We start from the raw sequence: 26,384 nt of genomic DNA, 5'->3' as shown, positions 1-26,384 counted from the left end.
ACTCAAGTACAAGTAGAAGTACTTCTTCCATAAGCAACCTAAAACTACTTGAAGTAGAAGTAGAATTTGCCGGCTTGAAATCTACTCAAGTAAGTAAGTAGTTTTGAAAACGGTCATAATACGTTCGCATGAACTTTCAAAAGCTGCAAATTGAGATATGCGGAATATGCAGAGAGCTTCATGAACAATGTATATTGATGCATCCCAGAAGGTATAAATTTCCGATAGCATGAGCATTCGACCGAATCATGAGATGCAAATGATAGTTTTGCTATGGAAATTAGATACTAATCTGTGGTTTACTCGAACATTCCGTTTTAGAAAATGTCATGGCATGTTCTCTCACACATATTAAGGCCTTTAGTTTAGTCGAAGAGTAGTAAGGAGGAGTTGTATGGTTACGATGTTGACACTTTGCGCGATTCGTATGCGATGATAAAAAAATATGGCGTAACGTAAAAAATGCCATATAGTGTAATTGTAATTTAGGAAAATAGACGGCGATGCTACACTTGCTTTTAAACTGAAACATGCATGCTCTCCAGACAAAAGAACTGAAACTAATTAGAACTCCAATTAATGATACTATGAAATGAACGAGAACTACAAATACTACATCAGAAAAGCGGAAAATGTATTTTATGTCTTTTGTCGAGACAGTTTTAACGGTGGTCTGCTAAAACAGATCTAACGCTCAAAAAGTCAGAGCCCACTTTCCCAGATTAGGACGCGCCATGGGCTGCTAGATTACGATATGATGGGTAAATGCTTGATTGCGAAGCGGTAGTTTCAAACGTTATGATGGGCTATATTTACCGTGATGAAATATGTCATATGGTCGACATTGCGGCGCAATGCAACCTGCAACCTAAATAATATTCACTTTCGTGAAAACATATTTGTAACTCTATATCTACTTGATGTGAAGCGCAAAGGAAATTCCGGGTTTGACTCAATTTCTCCTGAAATTGAAATATAGAAATCCGTGAAAACAACCCGAGAATTCCCCAGTTTCTCTTTCTAATTGGTGGGTTATACTACTTCTACTTGACAAACTGAAAATAGCGAAAAGTAAGTAAGTATATCACTAAATATTACGAAGTAGAAGTAGAAGTAGCGGAGATTATATCTACTTGAGTACGTACCAGAAGTAGAGGAAAACTACTTGAGTACTTCAAAAAAGTAGAAGTACTTCGTTACTGACCACCTCTGCTAATGACTCGTAAACTGATATCCGCAGCTACGCACAGTCGTATCGCATCTCCGTTGTCAAAGCATCTCAATGGTGCAGGCGAAAAAGAATACCCATCTCTCTTTCTCTCATGGCGGGTGGTGCGTCATCATCAGCATCATAATCATCACTGGTTTATTAGCAATTTTTATCAATGCACCACAAAAATGCGATACAATGAAAAAAAGGAAAGTGTCGAAGCGACTTGGAGTAGTCTATGGAATCAGACACCCACCTTGGACTTAGAAAAGACTTACAAGGCTCTGCACCTTCCTTTCACCGGCGTCATATGCACATCATGCACTCATGGTATGCATATGAACAGACCGTGTGTATGTAACTATGTATATTATGAGTCGATGTATATTACGCCGCAAAACATCAAGGACAAAAATATACTACGTCAATATGATGATTCCCAAATATCAATGATCATATTTGTTGATGCGGTTCGTTGATCAATGTTCAACCACCGGCGGTCAAAACAAATTCGTTGGATTCGGGGTTTGTTTATAAAATATTGCACTGCAGAGATTGCGTTAAATATCTCAGATTCTCACTTCCACGTTCATCCTTAAACTTTCTGGCTCATAATTTTGGAGTCATGAGGTAATACAGAAGATTAGGTGACTCTATTTAACAACGTGATACCGAACTGTCGTCATTTCGTCGGTGAACTCTACATTACAATGACATCGTTCAACATGAATATGGATGCTGTTGTTAAAGTAAAAGGTTGGTAAAGTGTTTTTCTCGTATTTTATATCTTAGGGGTAATGGATATGAATATCAAAATCGTGTTTGCAGTTGGCGTACACAAATAAGCAGTAAATTTTATTACTTGAAATATGAGATTCATCCACTAACGTCATTCAGTTAGGTTTATCAATATTTTCATCGTTTCAAAACACCACAAGACTGCGATACAATGAAAAGATAGGAAGGTGTTGAAACAACTTGGAGTAGCCTTTGAGATCAGACACCCACCTTAGCCTAGGCGAAGTAAATAAGAGGCATGCACATGCACACTGATCAATGATCAGTGACCACTGACCGTAGTTGATATAGACCTTAGAGCAGTGGTTCTCAACGGCCCTGTGGATATAAAGCTGTATCAGCTATATCAGCTGTATCAGCTGTATCACCCTGTGGATATAAAGCTGTATCAGCTGTATCACCCTGTGGATATAAAGCTGTATCAGCTGTATCACTCTGTGGATATAAAGCTGTATCACCCTGTGGATATAAAGCTGTATCAGCTGTATCACAGCTGTATCAGCTGTATCCCGATCTTATAGGCTGATTTTATCATGAATCATTGAAAATTTTTGTGCTTCACGCCGGTGTTGGGATGACTCGAGTCAGACTCGAGTCAACTTTTTCGTATGACTTGACTTGACTCGAGTCACTTTGCAAAAATGACTTGACTTGACTTGACTCGGAGTTTCAGAAATCTGCATTGACTCGTGACTCTGAGCAAAATTTACGAGTCAATTTCAAGTCATTAAGTAAACAGTGTTCGGATTGTTCAAGATACGCCGGTGTCACTTTGGAGAGCAACCAGTCATTCACTGATTGTACTTGAACCTCCATTGTTACATCACAAATAAATTGACCGCAAACGAAACGAACTCAGTTTACGTTGTGGTAGCAGTAGTAGATCAATCAAATAGCAACGTGTCTCTGTTTCTTAGACGGCTCATTGCTTACGTTGCGCATTGCTCAGTTTTGCCAACTCTCTTGTATGATTTGAATCGAACAAATATAGTCTGTGCGTTTATATTCTTACAGATGTGTAGATGGTTAGTGTAGGCCATTGAACCGAATCTATTTGTTTCAACTTCTCGGGGCTTCGTATTCGGTCCTATATTTTGACTGTTAATAACTGACTGTAGCATGTAACTGTACAGCTACTCACGTATTCTAATAGCAGTTCTACGTGTGCGTGGGCGATGCAACGTCTTTTTGCATGTTTATTTAACTTTATATTCGGTATTTGACTCAAGATAAATGGTCAATTAATCTGTCTTTCACACACCTAGCAAAATGAAATGACTTTGAATCATCACTCATACTTCGAAATTCAATTTGACTTGAATTGTGACTTGACTCATGACTTGACTTGACTTGACTTGACTTGACTCGACTTGACTCGAGTCACCTCCAAAAAACGGGTGACTTGACTTGACTCGAGTCACCTTCGAAAATCGATTGACTTGACTTGACTCGAGTCAAAATGTGCAATGACTCGAGATGATTCGTGACTCGAAGGTGGTGACTTGATCCCAACACTGCTTCACGCTGGCTCACTAAACATTACAACAATAATTTCGTGGCAAAAGCGAACAACGTGCTGGGGGACGGTTTATCACCCTATAAGAGCCCAAGATTCCAGGTTTTTTGGGGAACCTGACGAAGTGCTGTTTCGTTCCTGCCAACGGGTATACACATTACACACCCGGAGATGTTTAATTAATTATTATTCGAGGGGTCCCACCTTTTCAAACACACCTCACTCAGCTCTACCGGCCGATAGCCTAAATTAGATTACGTGAGCAGAGAGACGTTATAAAAATTGATAGCAATCTATATGCAATTCCCTATCATATATAGACCGACTCAATCATGATATATAGAAATTTCTCTTTCTTCGCGCGTGTAGGCGAGAAGAGCTGAGTCACTAAATGTGTGACAGCCTACTAGACTATTTCGCGCATCCCAGACATAGTATAGACCTGATACTAATGGCAGACTGATACTTGGGTGAATCTCGGTAAGGTTTGTCTATAATATGGGAGCCGCGATGATTCTCAAAGTTAAAGTAATTAAAAAAATAATAATAAAAAAATCAAGAATTGTTTGAACACAAGGCACCGATTCCATACAGGTAGAGTGATACAGCGGAAAGAGCCGTGTTACAGCTGATAGCTGATACAGCTTTATATCCACAGGGTGATACAGCTTTATATCCACAGGGTGATACAGCTGATACAGCTTTATGTCCACAGGGTGATACAGCTGATACAGCTTTATATCCACAGGGTGATACAGCTGATACAGCTTTATATCCACAGGGTGATACAGCTGATACAGCTTTATATCCACCGAGTGATACAGCTGATACAGCTGGTACAGCTGGTACAGCTGGTACAGCTGGTACAGCTGATACAGCTTTATATCCACAGGGTCGTTCTCAACCGGGGGTTCGCGAGACCTCTAAATTTGAAAATTGCTGGTAACATAATATTATTTTTTTTAATTATTTGGGAAATCACGAGGCAGTTTCACGTTGTTAATGCTAAAACTTCATGACTCACATAATCAGAATGGCCGTCGCAGATCAAATAACCTAAAGTGCAAACTCAATTCAATTGCTAATAGCGTACTGATACCAGGCAAGATATTGCTGTTACGAGATGTTTTGTGGGGGTTTGTGGAAACAATATGAAGTTGGATTAGTAAGATCCATCAGGTGACTTCGAAGTATTTGCAACCAACTACATTCTTCTGTGACAGTGGTTCACAAACTCGGATGAGGTTAAAGCATCTGAAGGGTGGCGCAGAGCCGCAATCAACTGAAAAAATTTGTAGCGCTTTGCGCGATTTATCTACCATTACAATTTCATATTTGAGAATTCTCTCTTCGACAGCCATAACCTTCCATGCCATCAAATTATCCGTTGGGATTGTTGGTTGGTTTATCGCTGGAATAAGGTCGATTTAGTTGCACAAGACAGATAACGGTTACTCGATAATCGAGCTGAATATGATCTAAAACTGGGGGGTCCGCGGCGGTCGGTGACAGTCCCGAGGGGTCCGCGGAGACAAAAAGTTTGAAAACCACGACCTTAGAGCTTAGACGCAGATTTGCAGAATTTTATAATATTTTGTTGTTTTTGCTGATATCTTTTCGATTCGATAATCATAACAATAACACAATGTTGAAATCACTGTCAGCCAGCCTCATATTTGGTTTGTTGGTTTTAAAAATGGAAATGCCGGAGTAGATCATGATCATCATAATTGATAGAAAGAGAATTAATTCATCATCGACAATATTGATTTCGAAGAGTAACTACTCGTGTAGCACTGTAGCATATTGGTTGGAGTTTATTCAGCTTTATTTAAACTTGTGAATGCTATAGCATTACGAAAAAACATAAGGATCCTTCACCCAGATGCCTATTTTCGATGTTTATTTGCATATTTGCTTCACATGGGGGGAGGGGTGGTGATGCATTCTGTTTTCCTATATATATATTTATTATTTCAGGTGTCATGTCTATAAGTGATCAAGTTGTATGTTGCAAACGTGTAATGACATTTTAATTTGTAAGGATTAACGAGTATTCATTTACTCATGCCGTATTGTGGCATTATTTCTTATTGCACAAAATAGCTGCAATCAGCACTGGTTCGCTGGGTTCAGTTCTCCTTAATGTAGGCTACTTGGTTGGTTCGAAAAATCGATGCGTGGTATCGAATTCAATAAGTCTTCTTAGCATTAGATATATAAATTGATTCCGGTAGCCAAATGATTGGCTGACAAATGGTCAATAAATTGAAATTTAGGCTGATGTGCTATTGAAAGGCAGTTGATGACAAACAAATTCGAATAGCTATACTTGTATTTCACAGCATAGACCTGTCGCTTGAAATTACGGACCAGCTTACAAGCACCATTTACATTTGAACTTCATTATGTCTTCAGACGATGAGATAGTGAAGTTGCTGGCAGACAATCGCGAACTAACGGAAGAGCTGAGACAATGCCAGGCTGACAAAGAATTTGTGTGGACTCTGTGGAAAAGACTTCAAGTATCATCTCCAGACCTAACTCAAGTACGATAATGCAATCATATTTGATCAAAAATGCATCTTTCCCAACGCCTACATATGTGAAAATTTAATTGCAGTTGACATGAATATATAACATTTAGAGGCAACAGACATGTGAGACAACTCTTATTCGAAGACAATATAATTATAGCAATCGAGATGAAGTTGCGTCATAAGAAAATATATTTTTGATAATTGTGATATACTACATCACAGTATATGCAATCCATACATTGCACAACTTCAACATGACGGTTTGTCGCTCCTTTCGTTCTAGCTGTGACCCATGCTAACATAATGATATATATAAGTGGATGATGGCACATTCAAATCTTGGGTAAGGAATGGTGAGTTAACAATTGGTGCCCCCTCAAATAGTACCATCGGAGAATAATACAATATGAACATGGAATCCTGCAATAACAAATATTGCTTCTCAAAACAAAATACACCAGTACCTGCAATTTGGGCTGGGCAAAATCGAGTACCTGAGTGATTCGATTCTGAATCACATATTATGCTTCGAGTCGAGTATTCGAATATCACTCATTATGACGTCACAACAGGATATACCATGTCGAAGTACAAATATGTACTTTTCATGGCACCACAAAAAACATAATGCCTGCTATCCGTTACATCAGAGATACTTTGGTATTTTTTTCGACCCTACCGATTTCATTGCACTTCTTGAAAATGATGTGGGATGGTCAGGACTTCGGAAATGTGTTATTTCCAGTAGCGTTTGTGGCTTTGTACTGACTCATTCCATTATAATTTAGCAAATTTTCTGAGATTTGTAATGCATACCCTCAGAATTGTCCAATATTTACAAATGTTGTTCTTTTTTGAATTCTTGGTACATTAAAAAAAATTAGATTTAAAAATTTCCAGCGGTTCAAAAGATAATGCGATTCAAAATTCTCATGTCACTAGGTGGCGCTGCATGCAAAAATCTTTAAAATTCATATTTTTTGCTGTAATGATGGTGGAGAATCAATTAAAATGTCTAATTATACAACATTGAGGCCAAGGAATTGAAAAAAATCAACATTTTCGCTCTGAACTCGAAGAAAAAAAAGTTACGGACGAAACAAAATTGGGGGGGAGCGGACTTGAAATTCTATGTAGGATTCCGTTTACACAAAAAAAAATTATTGCAAAATGTACTTTGAAGCAGTATGATTGATAAAAAATTGGAATTTTAAATTAATCTCTATTCCTCAAGGAAATCACGAAAAAAATTGATCTTTGCATTGAGTAATTGGTTATAATAGTAGTTACGGTGAGCAGCTTTGCCCACCACAACTACTATTATAACCAATTACTTAATGCAAAGATCAATTTTTTTCGTGATTTCCTTGAGGAATAGAGATCAATTTAAAAATCCAATTTTTTATCAATCATACTGCTTCAAAGTACATTTTGCAATAATTTTTTTTTGTGTAAACGGAATCCTACATGGAATTTCAAGTCCGCTCCCCCCCAATTTTGTTTCGTCCGTAACTTTTTTTCCTCGAGTTCAGAGCGAAAATGTTGATTTTTTTCAATTCCTTGGCTTCAAAATTCTATAATTAGACATTTTAATTGATTCTCCACCATGATTACAGCAAAAAATATGGATTTTAAAGATTTGTGCATGCAGCGCCACCTAGTGACATGATAATTTTGAATCTCATTATCTTTTGAACCGCTGGAAATTTTTAAATCTAATTTTTTTTAATGAACCCAGAATTCATAAAATAACAACATTTGTAAATATTGGACAATTCTGAGGGTATGCATTACAGCCCCTGTTAAGTTATAATGGAATTAGCCTACTATGTCTCGGATTCTGCGACACGGCCAATCAAGGTTTCAAGGCTTCCTCAGTGGAAAATAGTATCAAGACTATGATCCTTGTTAGCAAATTAACTGTCAGTTGCGAGGAGCGTATAAAAAATTGTCTTTTACTTCTTGACTCGAATCATTAAAATTAATACGCGATTCAGATTCGAGTACTGGAATCATTGTGCCCAGCCCTACCTGCAATCCTATAAGAAGCATTTATATCAGCAGGAGCAGCCACAGAGTTGTGTTGTAATGATCTGATATTTTACCTTAATGGTGTAATGTATACTATTCTTTAAAAGATTAAGAAGGGGCTTTATGCAGTGTGAATACTCATTGCCTAGCAATGATGTTCAATCTGATTGCCTTGTAAGAATCACCAGACATCTGGTTATCTAATACTGATACCGATACTTCTAAGATGTGCAATTCAGAATTTTTTTAGTCCAAGCCGGGCGGTGCATGTCGATCTCTTTCTAATAGCTAACGGTAGGCCTACATGTTGGTGTCCAGAAATATGGCAGAGCGGCGGTTTTCTCAGTCATAACAGCACAACGAAGATCGAATATCTATCGACTATCTACGAGTGGATGAAATCTTCACAAGTTCAAACAAAAAATCACTAAAAGTGGAGTAATTGCCCTTTTACATGATGCAATCGTTTATATTTGCTTTACAATCGATCACGGTTACTTGATAATGCAGTAAGTATTCTAATCGATTGGGATTACAAATCTGATCAAATAGCATGTACCTGATCTTGAACTCTGTTGGGTCATCATATTACCCTGTGACCGCAATGCTACTGCCTAAAATTTGTGCCAGAACTTCTTACCATACCCATTATTTGCGCTTCTCTTCATTTACAACTCCTCTTTGTCTTCCTCCAGGCAATTAGCCTTGTCATGCAGCGTGAGAAAGACAAGTGTGAGGCCAAGGATAGCAAAGTACTCGAAATTCTGCATTCGAAGGACGAACAAATACAAAATCTCCAGGGAACCGTCTCTTCCTTGAAACTTGAATTGGACAAGCTCGTCCAAATGTAAGGCTGCATTGCAAATGGGCCGCTGCTATTTATTTTTGATGTGTCCTAAGATTGTCTGCAAAGTCATCAACGTTATTGCAACGTTTAGTAGGTTCTGAACTCCAATGGAACCGAATTGCAGACCTTGGTAAATTATTCGAGGATGTTACACCCTAAATTCAAGAAATACATGCTACTAGTACAAAAAGTAGGCCTATTTAAGAGATCATGAACCTGGTGCTATATATGATCGTGTCTATATTCATTTCATTGTTGTGATATTACAAATTTTACTGACATTGTTCGATTTATGGAACCCCAAAATATTCATTAAGTAATATACGAACATCCTACCGTAGGTTACTGAGTGGAGTTATTGAATCAACCTACTGAACATCTTGATTTGTTTTCAACGGTGTGTGATTTTGACAGGAAATCAGCATTGGAAAATACACGCGCCAATCTGACGGAAGAAAATGAAGAAATGAAGCGGAACAATGATTTGTTAAACGGTAGACTATCAAAATTGGAGGAACTCGGACAAAGTGAAGCTGTCGGGTTAGTGTCATTTCATTTCGTCAATTGACGTCGGGAGTAGTTGATAATGTACCAACAGCATTACCGTTTGACTAAATAACAATCTCTCTGTGTATGTCTTGCCGATCAGATTCAGTCTATGAGGTGTTTGTGATTTTTTTGTTTTCAAACAGTAGACACATATGTGTAGGTTGTGTTCAATTTGTTTGGCTCTTATAACTGTTATGCAAAGTGCATCAAACCCATTCATTAATCATTGAGATAGCCTACCTCATCCTCACATATTAATATCAATTGGAGATTGTTGAATTGTGGATAAAATTCATTTCAGCTTGAAGAAAACTCTCCATGATTTGAAAGAAGAGCGGGATGAACTCAATGACAAGGTATTGTTACTTCATCACTACGGGCACTACGGCTAGTAACATGTTTTATAATCATCATTATTGATTTGAATTTGTGTATTGACTTGCCATAAGTCTGATTAGAATAGTTTTCTCTACTTTGAAGCTTGTGATGTAATGAAAAACTGGGTCTCATAAATATTCTTTACATCCAGGTTACCAAAGTTCTCATTGATCTTCAAACTTCGAGAATGGATTCTCAAACAATGGCGGTCGAGAACGAACAACTGACAAAGAAGACGCAGAGATTGGAAGAAGAGATTCTAGAAATCTCGTCGAAATGCCACAAACTACAAAAAGAGGTAAGTCAACAGCTGAGATAGTTGGTGTCTGTGCTGCAAGATTAATAGATCACAAGTGAAGGTATGGTATCTTCTTAGTCCATGATACCTTTTCTATTTGTGATCGATGCAATTCAGAGCTACAGTAATGTAACTTTTCGCACCCTTATAGATATAGAATAGCCTATGCAAATTTAAATAACAGCTCTTATTAAATATATATCATTCTAATTTGCGTCAAACATGGTCTCATTTACCTGGCAATTTATATTTTATTCATAGGAATTAGGTGTAGTATTAGGTGGTCTTTATTGAATTGCATTACGGTAACTCCATTAAGGACAGTTTTTTTTCTTGTGTTGTTATTTGTCTTGCCAAAGATAGGCAATGTTCATAAATATCATTAATCAGGTATAGTGATAACATTAGGCTGATTTGTAATACTAATAATTACTATTATTATAATGCGTGATTTGTTATGGTCTGGAATTCCGTCGTGTTTGAGTCAGGCGTTAACTTGGATACAAATGACAGATACATGTTGTTAACAACCATTTCCCTTAATGTTAACAAGACTTTGGTTATAGTAAATAATTTATCAATGGGTCTCCGAGATATTTGGTACTGATCGTGTTACTTTACCTATTCAATTACGCGCCGTATTTCCATGATATTCTGGCAACCCATAACAGTGTCTTTAAAACTTCCAAGTCGTAAATATTTGTGACGATTGAATGAAAGACTATTGTTGGGTATACTGGAGGTAGTTTATAAAGCGATACTACTTTCCACTGAGCACAGATTGGCATGGCTGTGTGAGCATTTGCTTCTCAAGTCTGGTCAGCTTAGTACTATTATATTATTATCGAGAAGATACAGTCTTCTGTCAATGTGCTGAATAATTGTAATATATAGCTAAAAAAATAGAATTGGTATCGCGGTATTTATTATATTATTCTAGCGAGAAACCTTATCTGAAGAAGTAGTACAGCTCAAGAGTGAATTAACGCACTACCGGGTGGAACAAGATTCCGCTAGACGACAATTGGATTCGAAAGAGCAAAGCCGGCAGGAGTTGCACGGATCTTACGAACAATTAAAGGCAAGGGCAGACGAACAACAAGACATTATAGTGAAGGTGGGTCCTTTTTAATATCTGCACATTGTCATGTTTTGATTGTGTGTTCAAACATTGCATTTCCAGCTCCAATCGCTGAACAGTGATACGCAGAAAGTAATCAAGCAACAAGAGAAAGCCTACAAGGAAGAATTGGCGAAAAGTCACAAGCTGTATTCTGATTTGGCCCGGTATGTTTTTACCGATAACTTGTGCGGCGGCTAGGATATTTACGTACGATTTTTTGTGCAGGAAATACGAGGCCTTACAGAAAAAACACCATAAACTCGAAAAGGAACGAACGGAATTTGAAGACGAAGATAAGGCAATGTGGAGTCCGGACAAGGAACTGAATAGATGGAGGCATAATGTGAGCTTTTATGATATGCGTAGCGTAACAAATCTGGCTTGATGATATTTTGATACTGGCGTTGTTGGAACCACTTGTGTAGTTCCCAACCATGATGTATATTTTTTTGTGGTGAATAGGGTTGCGTTTGTGAAGCTTTGTGGCTGGAGGAGGGTTGTATATCAGCCCACAAATAAAATACTGTGCGTTTCCCCAGTCGAGTATTCGAGTAACATACAGCAGAGAGACTTGATCTTTTCGGGTCTTAATCTTGTGAATTCGATCTTCGAATTCTGAATTTAAACCCAAATCCATGTTCGGTAGTGACAAAAAGTGACAAAAATTGTATATCATCCGAAATTTGATATCCAAACCCTAACCCATTTGTTGCAAAAATTATACATCTGCCCGAAATTCTTTAATCCGCCTCCGTTTTGGTGTATGGCACCCTGTCATGCAATATTAGGCTGGTGAGGTAGCTATATCAAGTATTTCAGTTGACTATACGCAACAAGACAGACATTATCTGAAGAAATACCGACATCATTTCAATAAATTCGATGTTTCACAATACCACAGGGCAGCTGGAATACACCGGCGTGTTTTCTTTTAATTGAGTGGCATATTCATATTTATCTATACCTTAATATTTTCGGCTGACACTCATCAGGACTAATCGTCAGTTACTGGTAGTGAATTGAAAATAACATTGTTTATCAACAATAGTGTCACCAAATATGACATGAAAATTCGAATAAACGGTTCAATTTAAGCTCAATGTACTATTTTAGATTATACACAAACATCTTTTGTTGGCACAAACTAGATTGGTGGATTTTGATAGAAAAAATTTCTGTCGCCGCCCCTGTTATCAGGTCTCAAACGACCCTGTCTTTTGTCATAATTGGAAACTATTTTGTACTTCAAATCACAGACAAGTCTGGATGACATGGAAGGCCAGCTCGCATCACAGAGAAAAGAGATCGGGCGCCTGAAAAAACGTCTGAAGGACAAAAATCGACTTTTGGAAATGGAGTACAATCGGTGAGAAACGTGTCACCGATCACTGTTTAAAAAGATTATAATAACTTGACCCGTTATCAGTGATATTCCCGAACGCGACGTAGCCTACGGCGACGCGGAAAACACGTTCTCTCCAATTGTAGAAAGAATCGGCCGACAGGATGTGAGTTGTACTCTCGCTATCTCACGGGATACATTTGGTCCAATGTGGCCTTTGTTTTCAGAAACGGGAAGACACACGATCACGTTCCCTTTCTCCCAACGGGCGTCAAATGGTTTGTATGAATCGGAAGCTGCAAGCTACCGAAGAAAAACTAGAGTCCACGAAACGCCTGCTGGAGTTGAAGGTTACCTTTTTTGCTTCTACCATTATTTCGTTGTTTTGAGTTACATGTGGTTTCGACAGAAAGAAGAAATGAAGCAAATGAAGATGGCGCATGATAAGAGGCTGATCCGATTGAAAGAATCACAAGCTAATTACCGGTAAGCTAATGTTAATATTGCGTCAATATACATGCCAATACTTAATTTTGAATAATACCAGAGCCACAACCAACCAGAAAGCATCTTGAGTATGCAGAAGAGAGCAAATTTACTTCAAAGTTTCCGTGGTATGCTAGGCGTTGTATGCAAAGCGTTGAGATCAAGTATTTTGCAACATCAAAAGTAGTCTATCTTGATGCTCTATTATTGCAATAATTTATGGGACAGATTTTGTAGCATTGCACTCCAATAAAAAATAAGCACATTTTAACTCGGGAATGAAGAGGGTGTCGAAAAGCTTTAGGTACCGCTGATATAGAGATTGATTGTCGGTAGCTGCACAAATATTGGAAATGATTCCTGTTGCATTTCTTGATCAGGACTGTGTGATAGCACACACAATATACGAGGCTATTTTTCAGAGAGTTGATGGAAAAAATGGAGCTGAAAGAACTTTCTGTACCAATCAAATCAAAACCCAGTAGAAAAACGAAACGGGCACACCCCCATGATCTTCGGCAGGAGCACAGCGACGCTGTGTGGAATGAGATTGCCCACTACAAAAGAGAAAATAGAAGTCTGGTACGGGATAAGTAAGTATCGGTTTGTTAAGTCCTTTGCGTTTCGATCTGCTGTGCCTCATACGATCGTATGCAGGCTGGCGTTGGAAGAAGATCTGGACACTCTGCGCGTGCAAGCGGCGATGGACAAGGCAAAAGTGCAGGAGATGAACATGTGCTTGAGGCAAGAGAAAGAGGATTTGTTACTGAAGCTTAAGCAGACTGGTTAGTTGCGTATTTCGAATTACAACTCTTGGTCATTTGTGATTGTAACTGTAAGGTAGCGACCAGAGGTGGTCAGTAACGAAGTACTTCTACTTTTTCGAAGTACTCAAGTAGTTTTCCTCTACTTCTGCTACTTGCTCAAGTAGATTTGTTTTTCGCTACTTCTACTTTGTAATATTCTGTGAACTACTTACTTACTTTTCGCTATTTTCAGTTTGTCAAGTAGAAGTAGTTTAATCCCCCAATAAGAAAGATAGTCTGAAGAATTTCGGGACTGTTTTCACGTGGTACCAACATTTAATTTTCATAAAAGTCATGTAATACCCATAATTTTCGTTGCGCTTGGCGCGCAGTAGATATGGCGTGACAAATATGTTTTAACGGAAGTATCACTGAATATAATTTAAGATAGCGGGCCGCGTGGTTCCGTTCACATCGCATTGTCACCTATACCAAATATTTCATCACAGTAAGTATGCCCCCCCCCCATAACGTTTGATACTATCGTGTCGCAATCTAGCAATAACCTATTATACTTAGCAGCCCATGACGTGTCGAAATCTGGAAAAGTGGACTTTGCCTTTTTTTAACGTTAGACCCGTTTTAGCAGACCACTGTTGAAACTTTCTGGACAAAAGACATGAAACATATTTTCCGCTTTTTTAGTATTTTTCTTTAAATTACGAGTATTATACGATGAGTTCTAATCATTGTTTCAGTTATTGTGTAAACATTTTGAAAACATACATGTTAAAGTATGAAAGCAAGTGTAGCAATGCCTTATATTTTCCGAAAATAAAGCTATACACTATATGGCATTTTTACGATCTGCCATATTTTTGATTAACGTTTACTAATCGCGCAAAGTGTTAAAGCCGTATCCGACACAACTTGTCAGTATTGCTCTTCGACTGAACTAGGCACCTTATAATATGAGGGAGCGCGCCATGCCATGATATTCTCTAAAACGGGGTGTTCAAGTAAACAAAGAATTAGTATCGCACTCCATATCAATACTATCATTTACATCCCATGATATGGACGACTGCTTATTCCGTCAAAAATTGAGCCCTCCTGGGATTATCAAATTGAATCAAGCTCTCTACTCGTTCCTCATATCTCAATTTGCAGCTTTTGACAGTCCATGCGAACGAATTACGATAGTTTTTAAAACTACTTACTTGAGTAGATTTAAAGTCAGTCAATTCTACTTCTACTTCAAGTAGTTTTAGATTGCTTATGAAAAAAGTACTTCTACTCGTACTTGAGTAGATTTTTTCATCGCTACTTCTACTTCTACTTAAGTAGCTTTCTTGACTACTTTGACCACCTCTGGTAGCGACACATTCGACAGAAGTCGCCATGTATAACGTAGAGCGAAGGGTTTTATATGTATGTATTATCTTCTTCTTATGGCCTGACTCCAGAAAGCTGCTTCACAGATGTGGATGACCTGTCTCCCAGTGTTGGGATGACTCGAGTCATGACTTGACTCGAGTCAGACTCGAGTCACCTTATTCGTATGACTTGACTTGACTCTAGTCACTTTGCTAAAATGACTTGACTTGACTCAGCGTATAAAAAATGTGGATTGACTCGTGACTCGGAGCAAAGTTCACGAGTCAATTTCGAGTCATCAAGAAATCGATGTCGATAAAAATCATTGTATCTTGCATATGTTTGGATTGCTCGCAAAACGCTAGTGTAACCCATGAGAGCGACCAATCATTCAATGATCGTGCGTTTTACTAAGCCTCCATTGTTCTCTCACAAATAAATTGATCGTAAACGAAGTGATCGAAGCTCACAGCTTACGTTGTCGTAAACTAGTATAGTGAAGTAATTTAATAGCAAAATTTCTATTTCTCTTCTCTGTTCTTAACCAAACCTCTTGTTTTATTGGATTTGAACTCCAATATAGTTTATATAGTCCTCAACCACCGGTGCAGGCTGGAATTGTATCATATCAATTTGTAAATGGGTATAATGTATTGCATCTTATCAATTCGTTTCTCTATTCTCTATTTTGGCTGGTAACTATAATCCGAGGTCATGCAATTACTCACTTAGTTAAGCATATCTACGTATATGTGAGCAATAAAGCGCCTTCTTGCGTTTATATTTAACTCTTTATTCGTTCATAGGCCCAGAATCAATAACCACTCAATCTGTATTTCAGGCAGCTAGCAAAATGCAATGTCGTAATCATGCCTCATATTTCGAAAAGACAACTTGACTTGAATTGTGACTTGACTCGTGACTTGACTTGACTTGATTCGACTTGACTCGAGTCACCTCCAAAATTCGAGTGACTTGACTTGACTCGAGTCGCCTTCGAAAATCGATTGACTTGACTTGACTCGAGTCAAAATGTGCAGTGACTCGAAATGACTCGTGACTCGAAGGTAGTGACTTGATCCCAACACTGCTGTCTCCTGTACCAAATCCACACTAAATTAGTTATTTACCATCTCCACAACGTATGATGTTTATTAAATCAAATACAAATTCGAATCTGTACATTATTTAAGAACAACGCATATGTATTCCACACAAATACAAGAACATTACAGACGCAACACTCAACGATATTTCTCACAGCAAGCATGAGGTATCATGGAAGTCCTATCAGGTGTTTGTTTCTTGGTAGTTGATTATGTTTTGAGATTATGTTTGAGAATTGGCCGAAGGTACAATACCTTCATCAGATATCGTGCACAAAGTAGTCGAACATCGTCTGGATATATTCTGTTATACCGTGTGTGCCGATCATCACAATACATTTTTTCAAGGTCACGGAGATCGCCTGAGCAGCACCCCGAAAAAGCGGGCCCAGTCTCAGGACAACGCCAGCCGGCTGACGTCGGCTACAATCTCCGGTTTGAAACATCAGGTGAAGAACTTGACTAGGAAGCTGGAAAACTCTGCCGAGGATAATCGACTGTTAAAAAAAGAGAGGACCCAGCTGCTCAAAGAGATCAAGTAGGTCGATCGTTACCGCACCGAAATTTTGGATTTTTAAACTCGTCACTCAAATTATTATCCATTTAGTACCCAGTAATTCATCATTGTGTAGCGATAAAGTAATGATGACAACTGAAGATAGTAAACAGTACATTTTTGGCAAATAATCCTTGTTCCAGTTGTAGATGTGATGGCTAAAAGTACCCTGGCGGTGTATTCGTAGATTTTACCTACTTGTACTACTCTTACTCAAGTTATATTTCTAGACTACTTCCACTTCTACTGGGCTAAACTACTTACACCGCCTCATGTCTACACGCAGGAATGCAAAGGAAGACAGCAAGTCGCTCAAGCTGGAAATCACGGAAAGCCGACAAAACAGCGCCAAGCTGCGTCACGACATCGTGCAGTTGAAACGTAAACTCGACAAGGCCGAAGACAAGAAGGCGCAAGCGGAAATCGACGCGGAAGATTACGTTAAAGAAGCCGAAACCGCTCGAGCCCGCAGTGTAGAAGAGATGGAGGCGGTCGCTAATTTGAGGTTAGCCCGCCCGGGTCTAGTGTACTTTCATATCCTTAACGGCAAGTGCTCCTCGTGACTATCACCGATGTATGTTCCCCATGAACATATCCAAATTGATGGCGTTTCAGGTTTGTTATTGGTTTAGGGTTGATGGTAAGGTTAGATTAGAAGCATTCATACACCTTGCACTCAACTCTAACTATCCATAATGCCCACCGACAAGATACCGTAATGGTGGAGTGTAGTAAGTAGTGTGCAGTAGGTTATAAATTAGATCCCTGACCGTGTCACACCAAAGACCTGATTAGTAAAACTGGAGGGTTGTGCCAGACTTAGAAAGCCTTACAAGGCTATAGCCTATCTGCACCTTCCTTGTCCAGCGACATATGCGCATCCTGCACTCAGGGTACACACATGTTCAGATCGTTTGAATTTATATCGTGAGTCGGTGTATATGCCGCAAAGACAAAGGACAAAAATATAACGTCCTATTCCCAACCCAACCTATTCTAACATAAGATAAGATAAGATAATTGATAACGTCACCGATATCATCGGCCTCAATTATAGAGTTTCGTGGAGAGCACAGGCAATGGTCACAGGAAACGCCAAAATTTGGCATGTCCACGGGAACACTCATTGCTGATGGTCATGGTGAGAAATTCTCAATGTGGATAAGAAAGTACACTAGACCCGTGCCCACCCCCGACGAATCATTTGCGTTACGCTTTCGATGAAACGTTTTGCAGATCAGAAAATAACGAGCTACGGGTCGAGCTTAAAAACTTGAGGGCGGACCTGCAGGACGCGGTCGGTTCTTTGGAAACGGCCGAAATGGAATTGGCGCGGCGGTCCCCAGAGACCGGCAGGAGTCGCTCTGCCGGAAGAGCTAACAAACTGGTCTCCGTATCTGCCCAAAAGGTCTGTGATGATTTGTTAGAGCAAAGTTTGAGTATTCGCGAAGGCAAAGCATTATCGTAACCGCTCTCACCCTCTCGACAGGTGATCAAAGTAATCCGCCTTGGTTCTTGAGTAGAAGTAGCAGTAACGCTGTAAATTTCTACACAATTACGAGTACCGGTACAAGAAATGGTTTAAAAACTAGGTACAACGCTGTTAGATTCTACTCAATAACGAGTAGAGTTATCAATCTCCAAGACATGTCAAAGCTTCTTCAAGTGAAAGTGGAAAATGAATGGTCTGAAAACTACCCGATTAAGTAGCTTCATAAAGTAGATTCGGTCTGCAGGTCAAGTGCTTTTAGCAGTTTATCGGAAGCGACTATTTTCAAAATCACGAGACTCATCTTGGCGGCTAACGCAAAATGACTGCGAACATTACAAATAGATCAGGGGCCGGCCAACCTGTGGCCCGCGAGGTAATTTCCGAAATTAATAATGTTGTCAAAAATGGATTGCACAGATTGAGAACTTGCAACGCCAACCAAAAATTTGATTAGTCTGGCCGCGAGACTCGAGATGTGATGACTAAAATATCAGTTCCGACGCATTGGCAGATCCATGAGCCAGTCGCATTTTGGTGGATCTTCGTACACTACAATAAAGCAGAACAATTTGCTATAGATTTATCAAAAGTACAAATTTTCTGCACGCTTCGCGCAACATGTTGTCACTTGATTTCTTGCTTTCAATATTGTTACCCGTTACCCCTTTGTGAAAATGAAAGAACTCCTAATGTATCAGGTTGAGTCTAACTACATTCGCGATTACGAGACAAAGTGTCGTTCAGCATATGCGACCTCACGTTTGCGCTTGCAGAAAGACCGTCGACTATGAATCCTGGGCTTAAAATGATTGACGTATGTTGGTCGAAGCTTTCGATATCGGTATGTTCAGGCGCCGAATAGTCCATTCCTCGCAAACTGAGCCCAGCGATACACAGCAGGCCCGCAATATAGTCAAATGCCAATATGATTGACCTATGAACTTCGAATAATTTTCACGCTTCAAGCGTCTAGTGGCCCGCGCAATAGTTTGTCAACCGAATGTGACCCTTTGGCTGAAAAGGTTGGCCATCCCTGAAATAGATGCAATATTCGAAAATAGCTCCGGTTACCGTGATACCGGTACTATTGCACACGCTTCTTATCACAATTTTGCTCGTAAAATCGATGCAAACTCGTCACGAAACTAATCTGTGTACTTTTTAAAAACAAGTAACTAATTTTGTTTAAAAAATATTTAGAAGTGAAAGCACTCGAAACCCGTAACCACTTCAATAAGCAGACCAAGTAGGCAAAGCAAAACAGTAGGCATGCTTTGTATACGGTCACCCACGAGTCAATGACGCTAGCGTGCCACAAGCTGCGTTTCGATAGATATCAACTCAATGCTATTCCAGCACCAAGACTTCCTTTCGAAATCCATCACGAACATGAGAGAGATCCTGAAGAACGATCGGAGTTACGGCAGTGACGAAGAAGACACCTTGACTGTCACTGACGCGGAAGAATCCGACGCGCAAAGCCTGGGCGAGAAAATCGCGAGGGCGGCCGTCTCCGTCACAGACTGCAAAGGTAAACGTTTATTCGCAGAGAGCAGGCGATCCTGTATGGTAGTGCTTCTCAAACTGTGGTACGCGAAGAGTATTTAGTCTGCAATTTGCTGTCCTTATTTGCAATAGCTAAAACGCTATAAATTCCAGATGTAAGAATTGCTTCACCACACCATGCCACAATTTAACATTGATATCGCTGCATCACGGCAGACTCATAATGCAAGCAACTCATGCAAACCAAGCAACTCATCCGATTGGCTAACGATATGAGTATTGCAAACAGACTAATTCATCTACGTAGTAAGCAGGGTAAATTTCAGTAGAAGTATCATCCAAAGTACATAAAGCATTGTTTCATTGCAATAGAATACGGGAACATCGTTTGCCACTGGGTGTGGCTTGTGTGAAAACTCGTTCTAACGCGTCCATGAATGCGAGCCTAGTTTTATCACCTACTTTAGAATCATGCAGAAAAGGAAATCGAGACCCATATCTAGACATGGTACTGTAAGCAGGGGTTCTCGGCTTTGATAGTCATCAAGTACAAGAGCCGGAAACGTCGAATTGAGTCTGGACGTGATCTCTTGATGTGCTGTGAATAATGCTGTATCCCACATGTAGACAAGCGTGTGCATAAGAAACAGTTGCATCCATCACAATAAATTATCTTTCGCTATTCATTGGTGTTATGGTATAGTAATAATGAGTCGATCATAAGTCGATCAGAAGTCGAGTGGTACATAGTACAGTAAAAACAAATTATGGTAAACGATTGGAAAAAGGTAGAGAAATACTGCAGTATGGGGAATAAATGTATTCGGAATCTCGCTATTTTTGTGTTTCAGATACCGTCGATGGACGTGTTGGCTCAAAATCGCACAAGCCGGCAGGTTCTGCGAGGAGCCAGACTTCGCGATACGGGAATAGCGATGTAACATCGCTGAAGCATAGGATCGCGTCTATGCAGAAGCAGTGCTCGACGATCACGGCGGAAAGGCAAAACGCTCTCAAACAGGTTCGTATGTTGTGCCGGACCGTGCGGACTTATGATTTTTAAGCCGCTGTTGTCTTCTTACTAGTGGGAAATGGAGAAAGACCGTAACGCCCTTTTGGAATCGGAAATCAAAGGAGTACAGGGGAAATTAAGATCCGCTAAGGCTGTGAGTGGTGTTTTTCTACTTCATGTTTGTCTACTCCAGTAGTTCTCAACCTGTGGTCAGTGGACTGGGCCCCAATGTCTTTCAAGGTTATTCCCAATTACAGGGTACATATATAAGGAGGCTATATAGACTATATTAGAGAAACACAACGCCAAATTTGAAATTGATTCAGAAATTTAGAACACTAGCTGACATGACATAGAGCTCATGGTCTATTCTCGACTTATCCCATGTCACAATGTTGCGACTGTCGTAGCACTCTGATTAAAATTAGCTTAGAACTTGTTGAAGACCAGTAGTAATATGTAAAAGCTCAGAAAATTTTTACAGTACAATTTAATGATATTTGGCAGTATAATAGAATCTAGCAAACAGCAAGAATGAAGTTGGTCGTTTTAACGGGTGTAATATCTAAAAGGCGGCAGCAAATTTCTTGATAAATTTAAGCCCCAAATCTTAGTTTTGAGTTTTGCAGTTGTTATTGCAGTCTGGGTTGATATTGGCTTTTGAAATCTCTCTGTTCCGCAAAATTTACGTTTAAATATTACCGGTCCACAACCTGAAAATGTTGAGAACCTCTGGTCTACTCGACGAATACGATTTCTAGCGTTTAACGGCTTTGCATTCGCAGTCCATTGAGAAACTCCACCGCGAGGTAGAATTGACGTCGTTAGAAAAGGAGGAACTGGTGCGGGCTTTGGAGTCGATCAAAAATTCCATGCCGGAAAAGCAGAAATATTCCGACACGGATTACAGGCTTCTGGAGAATAAGCTGCGAGTAATGACGATTAAACGATATATCTCGCATTCGTAATATGCATCTACGTGTAACTTGTGGCAGATGGCGAATTCCGATGCTCAACATTATCTGGAACAGTCTAGGAAGGCGCAGAAGGAGTGCGAAGAGAAGCAAGACACGATACTTGGATTGAAAGAAAAGATATCAAAGTATAAAAGTAGTTGTTTGCCTTCTAAATTGAATGGAGACAAAGCCTTGTTTGAAATAGCTGTTCCCGTTCTTATTTTGATGATCCTCAACTTTTCCCTCTGACAATTTCTGCAAATGTTATCGCAACTTGGGTTTTGTGGTTCGGGTAAAAAGTTCAAATATACATCTCTTTTGCGGCCACAAGGAAAACTATGTCAGTTACACGTCCTCCAAAATAATTTTATGTTTCTCAACATGGCTATTTTGTTTTGCTTTGTGACCAATGCGTGAGGGTTGCTCTCACTGCTTGACAGGAATGTTGCTTCATGAAGATGAGTGGCCGTGTATAGCATGTTTTTATTCTTAACAATGGCTAGCTGAGTTTCGAGCCTCCAACGGTGGAAATTGAGCATTGAAACTATATATTTTGCTCATAAAATATTCCTCTCGGTGTGACGGTGTGTTTTTTTGTCACTCAGAAAAATTGACTCTCAATTCTGGACTAGAATCATTACAATTGATTGACTTGGTGCTCAAATTGGTATCCCCAGCCATAAAAGCAAAAAGGCCTCTAACCAACGAATGAAAACGAGACCTACCTCAAGATTCATCATCAGGGTTCCGAGTCACAAGTCAATTTGAATTTTCTAGTTTCGACGCGAGTCAAGTCGAGTCATTTTTAATTCACCACCAAGACAAATCCTAGTCCAAGTCGGCCAGCAGATGGTCGTGTGCGATTCCTAGTCATTGTGTGGACTAAGTACTATTAATTCAGTTTCGAGTTGAAGTCTTCTTACAGCCACTTTTTACAATTCTGCTTGGTTCTATACTAATTTTCATCACTTTTACCAGTTTCTGGTCGCATTTTCAAGTTCCAGTACTACTAATAGTCGAAATACCAACAGTGGGGTTACTTAACTATCCCACGAAATTACAATGAAATGTCGGCCTTGGCTGTCCGACTCTCGAGTCATATGACTTGGTCCGTATTTTGACGTTGACTTGACATTTTCCGTATTTTGAGAAAATGACTCGATACAAGTCGAGTCACCGAAAAATCGCGACTCGAGTCGGACTAGAGTCGAGTCAATACAATCCCGTCATTATGTGTATGCGCATTTGCACTATTATATTATTAGGCTCGACCGAGACGTGTCCATGAAGAGACAGCTTATCGAAGAGCAAAGGGCAAAGATGAAATCGATGGAATCGATCTCGCAAAACGACGAGAAAGCAGCCGTGAGTGCGGAGAAGTCTTGACGACGACCCTTTCCGCAGATGATTTGCGATGTCTTTTTTTTCAGTCTGAGCTTGAAAGCCAACTCAAACAGTTATCGGACGAAGTAATACGGAAGAAAAACTACATCGAATCGTTAAAGAGGCAGCTGCAAGCGGTCGGTAAGGACAAAGCCAAGTACGAACAGTCTTACAACCAGACGCAAGCCGAGTTAGAGAAAAGGGTATCTCAGATCTTGTTCCTGACAAACCGTCACGACCAACCCCGTGTTTTTCTACAGTGCGAGCAAATATCGGTCGAGCAAGCTAGGAAACTCGAAGCCGAAAGACTCGCCAATCATTTGGAGAGCACGGTGGAGAAACGCCTTGACACGCTGGCCACGAAGAGCGAGCAGGCTTTGGAGAAGATGCAGTCAGAGCTTGCCGCCAGTGACGATAAAAATAAGGAGTACTCTCTGTGCATTCAGGTCGGCAAAAGTGTGGCAATTGTAAATTGACTGCGTGTTTTTATGTAGAGGTGGTTAAAGTAGTCATTGTTGGTACTTATAAGTACAAGTACTAGAGATCTCCAAGTAGTTACACATGTATTCTAGGCCTAGTTTTGCCAAAAAAACTGAAAATTTTAAAGTATGAATGGAAGTAGTTTAAATGCATAAAAGCTTGTGGAAGTACTTGTACTGACCACGTTTGCGTTTATGTCAATTCTAGTTTCAAGCCCCCCGAATCGGAGTGCTAATGACGTCGATTGGCAGATCGTGAATCCATTATCGGTAGATCATGATGTCCTATCATTCTTGACTTCTTATACTTCTACATGACATTTTCTTAGGCGAGGCTAGGCTGTTTTACTGGTTACTTCTAGTACTACACAAGTACCGACAGTGGCTACTTTGACAACTTCTGACAGTAACAAACTAGGAAAGGATGTTAATACACTGCAATGGTGGTATTGCTTGTGGCGCTCATAGCAACATGGGTCTGAACGGGTCTTATTCAGCCTTGCGATACATCCAGATTCTCACCGGTCAGATACTGGACATGGTGAATCGGTTCCGTAACGCGATCGAAAATCAACAAGAACGGATGAAAGAAGAGGCACGGAAGATGCGGTAAGGTGCACGCTCTTGTTTTTGGCACGTCTTTCCAACGACGCTATCCTTAGGAATTCCGATCCGACCGTGTCGCGGGCGCAGTCCATCGCCTGTTCGATATTGAACATGTCCAAAGCGGACTTTGAAGACTTGATGACGCCGGTGGACTCCTGTAAAACGGCGGACGAAAATCATAGGAGATCGCAGGAGTTGAGAGCGGACGAGGAGTGGAAGTCCAAAGTCGAGGAGATGTCTCGCGAACAAGTCGGTTTTCTCTGCTTGCTTCTCTACTTGTGCATTCAGATGCTTGTTTTTGAATGCCTTTGTGTCCTTCTCTTCTACTACTGTTATCATTGATAAACTTGTTATTGATTTTGAGTTGAAGTTTTACCGGAAAATTTTGCGTTATCCTTGGCGGCGTGATAACCATTCGATGCTCATTGCTCACCCTCCATGGCAGTTGTTTGCAACGCACGAGTCGCGAAGGTGACGACCTTTTTATAATAGTAACCACCTTCCCAGAAAGTTGGACTGGGCGAAGGCGCTGACCTTTATTTAACATTCTCAAATCGGAAATGGGTACGCGGTTGGGAACTACCGCTCTATGGAGAATATAGCTCCATAATTGTAATCTGAGATTCTATTTTCATCCGCCCAAGACACAAACGAGACACGTTGGAATGTAACAAACAGATAGCAGGACATCGAAGTGATCGAGTCCTGTAAATCAATCTAACATCGACTTCTCCCTACTGGGATGTTCAAGGGTGGAGTGGAAATAGCTTTTTTTTAAATCGAAAAAAGGGGGTTCATAAATCCTGACAAATCACCCAAAACTTCAATAAAATTCGACTTTGGGGAATCACTCCCATTTTCCAGCCGGCAATCCCCTAATTGGGGGGTTAAATGGCCCATCTCGGCAACCGCTGGTCGTAGAGTGATGATATATAGCTCAACATCTGCGGAAACATCATGTTTCTATCTGTCTTAAGAAGAAAGTTTTCTCTATTGTGAACACAAAACAAGTTACAGCCAAAAAACACTAAAATTTGAAGCGGGTAAATGGCGGGAGTAACTATGTTGAAGATGAATTTACACGCCAAGGCCTTCAGCTGAAGTACTTGTAAACGGCGTACTTTCTATTTTGAAAAGTTGAGGGTAAATTTGAGATAAGTTTATATCACTTTGTGTGTGAAATCGTCATAAGAACCGCGTGGAATAGCCATCACACACAGTAACTGCCGAATATATTTTTCGAAGATTGTAAATATTTCTACTTCACTCGAAGTAGTTTTGAAGTATCTTGGAAATAGCTACTTCTACATGGAATTGAGTAGAAATTACGACGTTACAATTACTTTATCTTGTGTAGCAGAGCAACGCGATCTACTGAGCCAGTCTGCTCGCTCTCACGTTTGTTGAGACGCATTATAATTCGTGACAGATTGCACGTGCAAGAAGGAAGTCTTGTCATTTGATCGATTCCGTAATAATATCAAGTTCTTTCACAACAGCCGCCGTTCGCAAAGTCCTTGAATCGACTGCTGTGGGACAAAATCCAGGACGCGGTCCAACTTGCCGAAGAGAAATGCCGCGCTCAGTACGAAACGCCCGCCGACACTGCGTGACGGATCATATTTTTACGTATCTTACATTACCTTATCATCAGTTTATGCTAGCTCGGGTAACATGCTCCGCATTAAGTGCGCTGGGTACATTTTCTTTTATCTGCCGCGAGTGTTGCTTTCATATAAAATTTTACACTAGCCCACTTCATGCATCGGTATGCAGTGTTTTCGGCTGTCGAACTGTTGGCATTTTACTGAACTGGTGTATGGTTCCATATTTCTAGTCGATTAGATGCCTATCTCGCATGCGATTTAGGTTGGTATCATCACGTACTTCCCGTACGATAGACAAGGTAGGCGGTTTCGGCTTTACTCTCACGGATTCGAATTCTCGCTGGTGGTAGTTCTTTGAACATGGGTGACGAATCTACGCTGCTAATCTTCAACATCTCTACGATAGAACTAGATATTGGAAAATATATATTTTAGATACA

At 39.9% G+C, this 26,384-nt stretch overlaps 1 protein-coding gene across 1 annotated transcript; it reads left to right on the top strand.

Moving 5' to 3' along the window:
• The first annotated feature begins 1,706 nt into the window (after positions 1-1,706).
• On the top strand, positions 1,707-26,384 carry LOC145446431 (centlein-like). The gene is made up of 29 exons (XM_080324719.1): positions 1,707-1,966; positions 5,943-6,073; positions 8,791-8,942; positions 9,357-9,482; positions 9,793-9,847; positions 10,021-10,167; positions 11,108-11,284; positions 11,351-11,454; positions 11,516-11,633; positions 12,547-12,656; positions 12,717-12,798; positions 12,860-12,982; positions 13,042-13,118; positions 13,541-13,711; positions 13,776-13,903; positions 16,696-16,885; positions 17,190-17,408; positions 18,140-18,311; positions 19,752-19,926; positions 20,753-20,922; positions 20,987-21,067; positions 21,699-21,845; positions 21,909-22,015; positions 23,135-23,234; positions 23,300-23,455; positions 23,513-23,698; positions 24,246-24,340; positions 24,394-24,586; positions 25,837-26,384. The coding sequence occupies exons 1-29, from the start codon at positions 1,921-1,923 to the stop codon at positions 25,948-25,950; spliced, it is 3,852 nt and encodes a 1,283-aa protein (XP_080180845.1). The 5' UTR covers positions 1,707-1,920; the 3' UTR covers positions 25,951-26,384.

Source organism: Botryllus schlosseri, chromosome 9, assembly GCF_051294905.1.
Source record: "Botryllus schlosseri isolate E-star chromosome 9, Bs_hap1, whole genome shotgun sequence".
Lineage (NCBI taxonomy): Eukaryota > Metazoa > Chordata > Ascidiacea > Stolidobranchia > Styelidae > Botryllus > Botryllus schlosseri.
The sequence above is the reverse complement of the archived record's forward strand: the minus strand, read 5'-3'. Positions and strand labels throughout refer to the sequence as shown.

Bases quoted from the DNA above. Each gene is read 5' to 3' on its own strand.
- LOC145446431 (XM_080324719.1), top strand. From the start codon at position 1,921: ATGACATCGTTCAACATGAATATGGATGCTGTTGTTAAAGTAAAAG. The intron at 8,943-9,356 runs GTAAGGCTGCAT...TGATTTTGACAG, and splicing joins TTGGACAAGCTCGTCCAAAT to GAAATCAGCATTGGAAAATA. The intron at 17,409-18,139 runs GTTAGCCCGCCC...AACGTTTTGCAG, and splicing joins GAGGCGGTCGCTAATTTGAG to ATCAGAAAATAACGAGCTAC.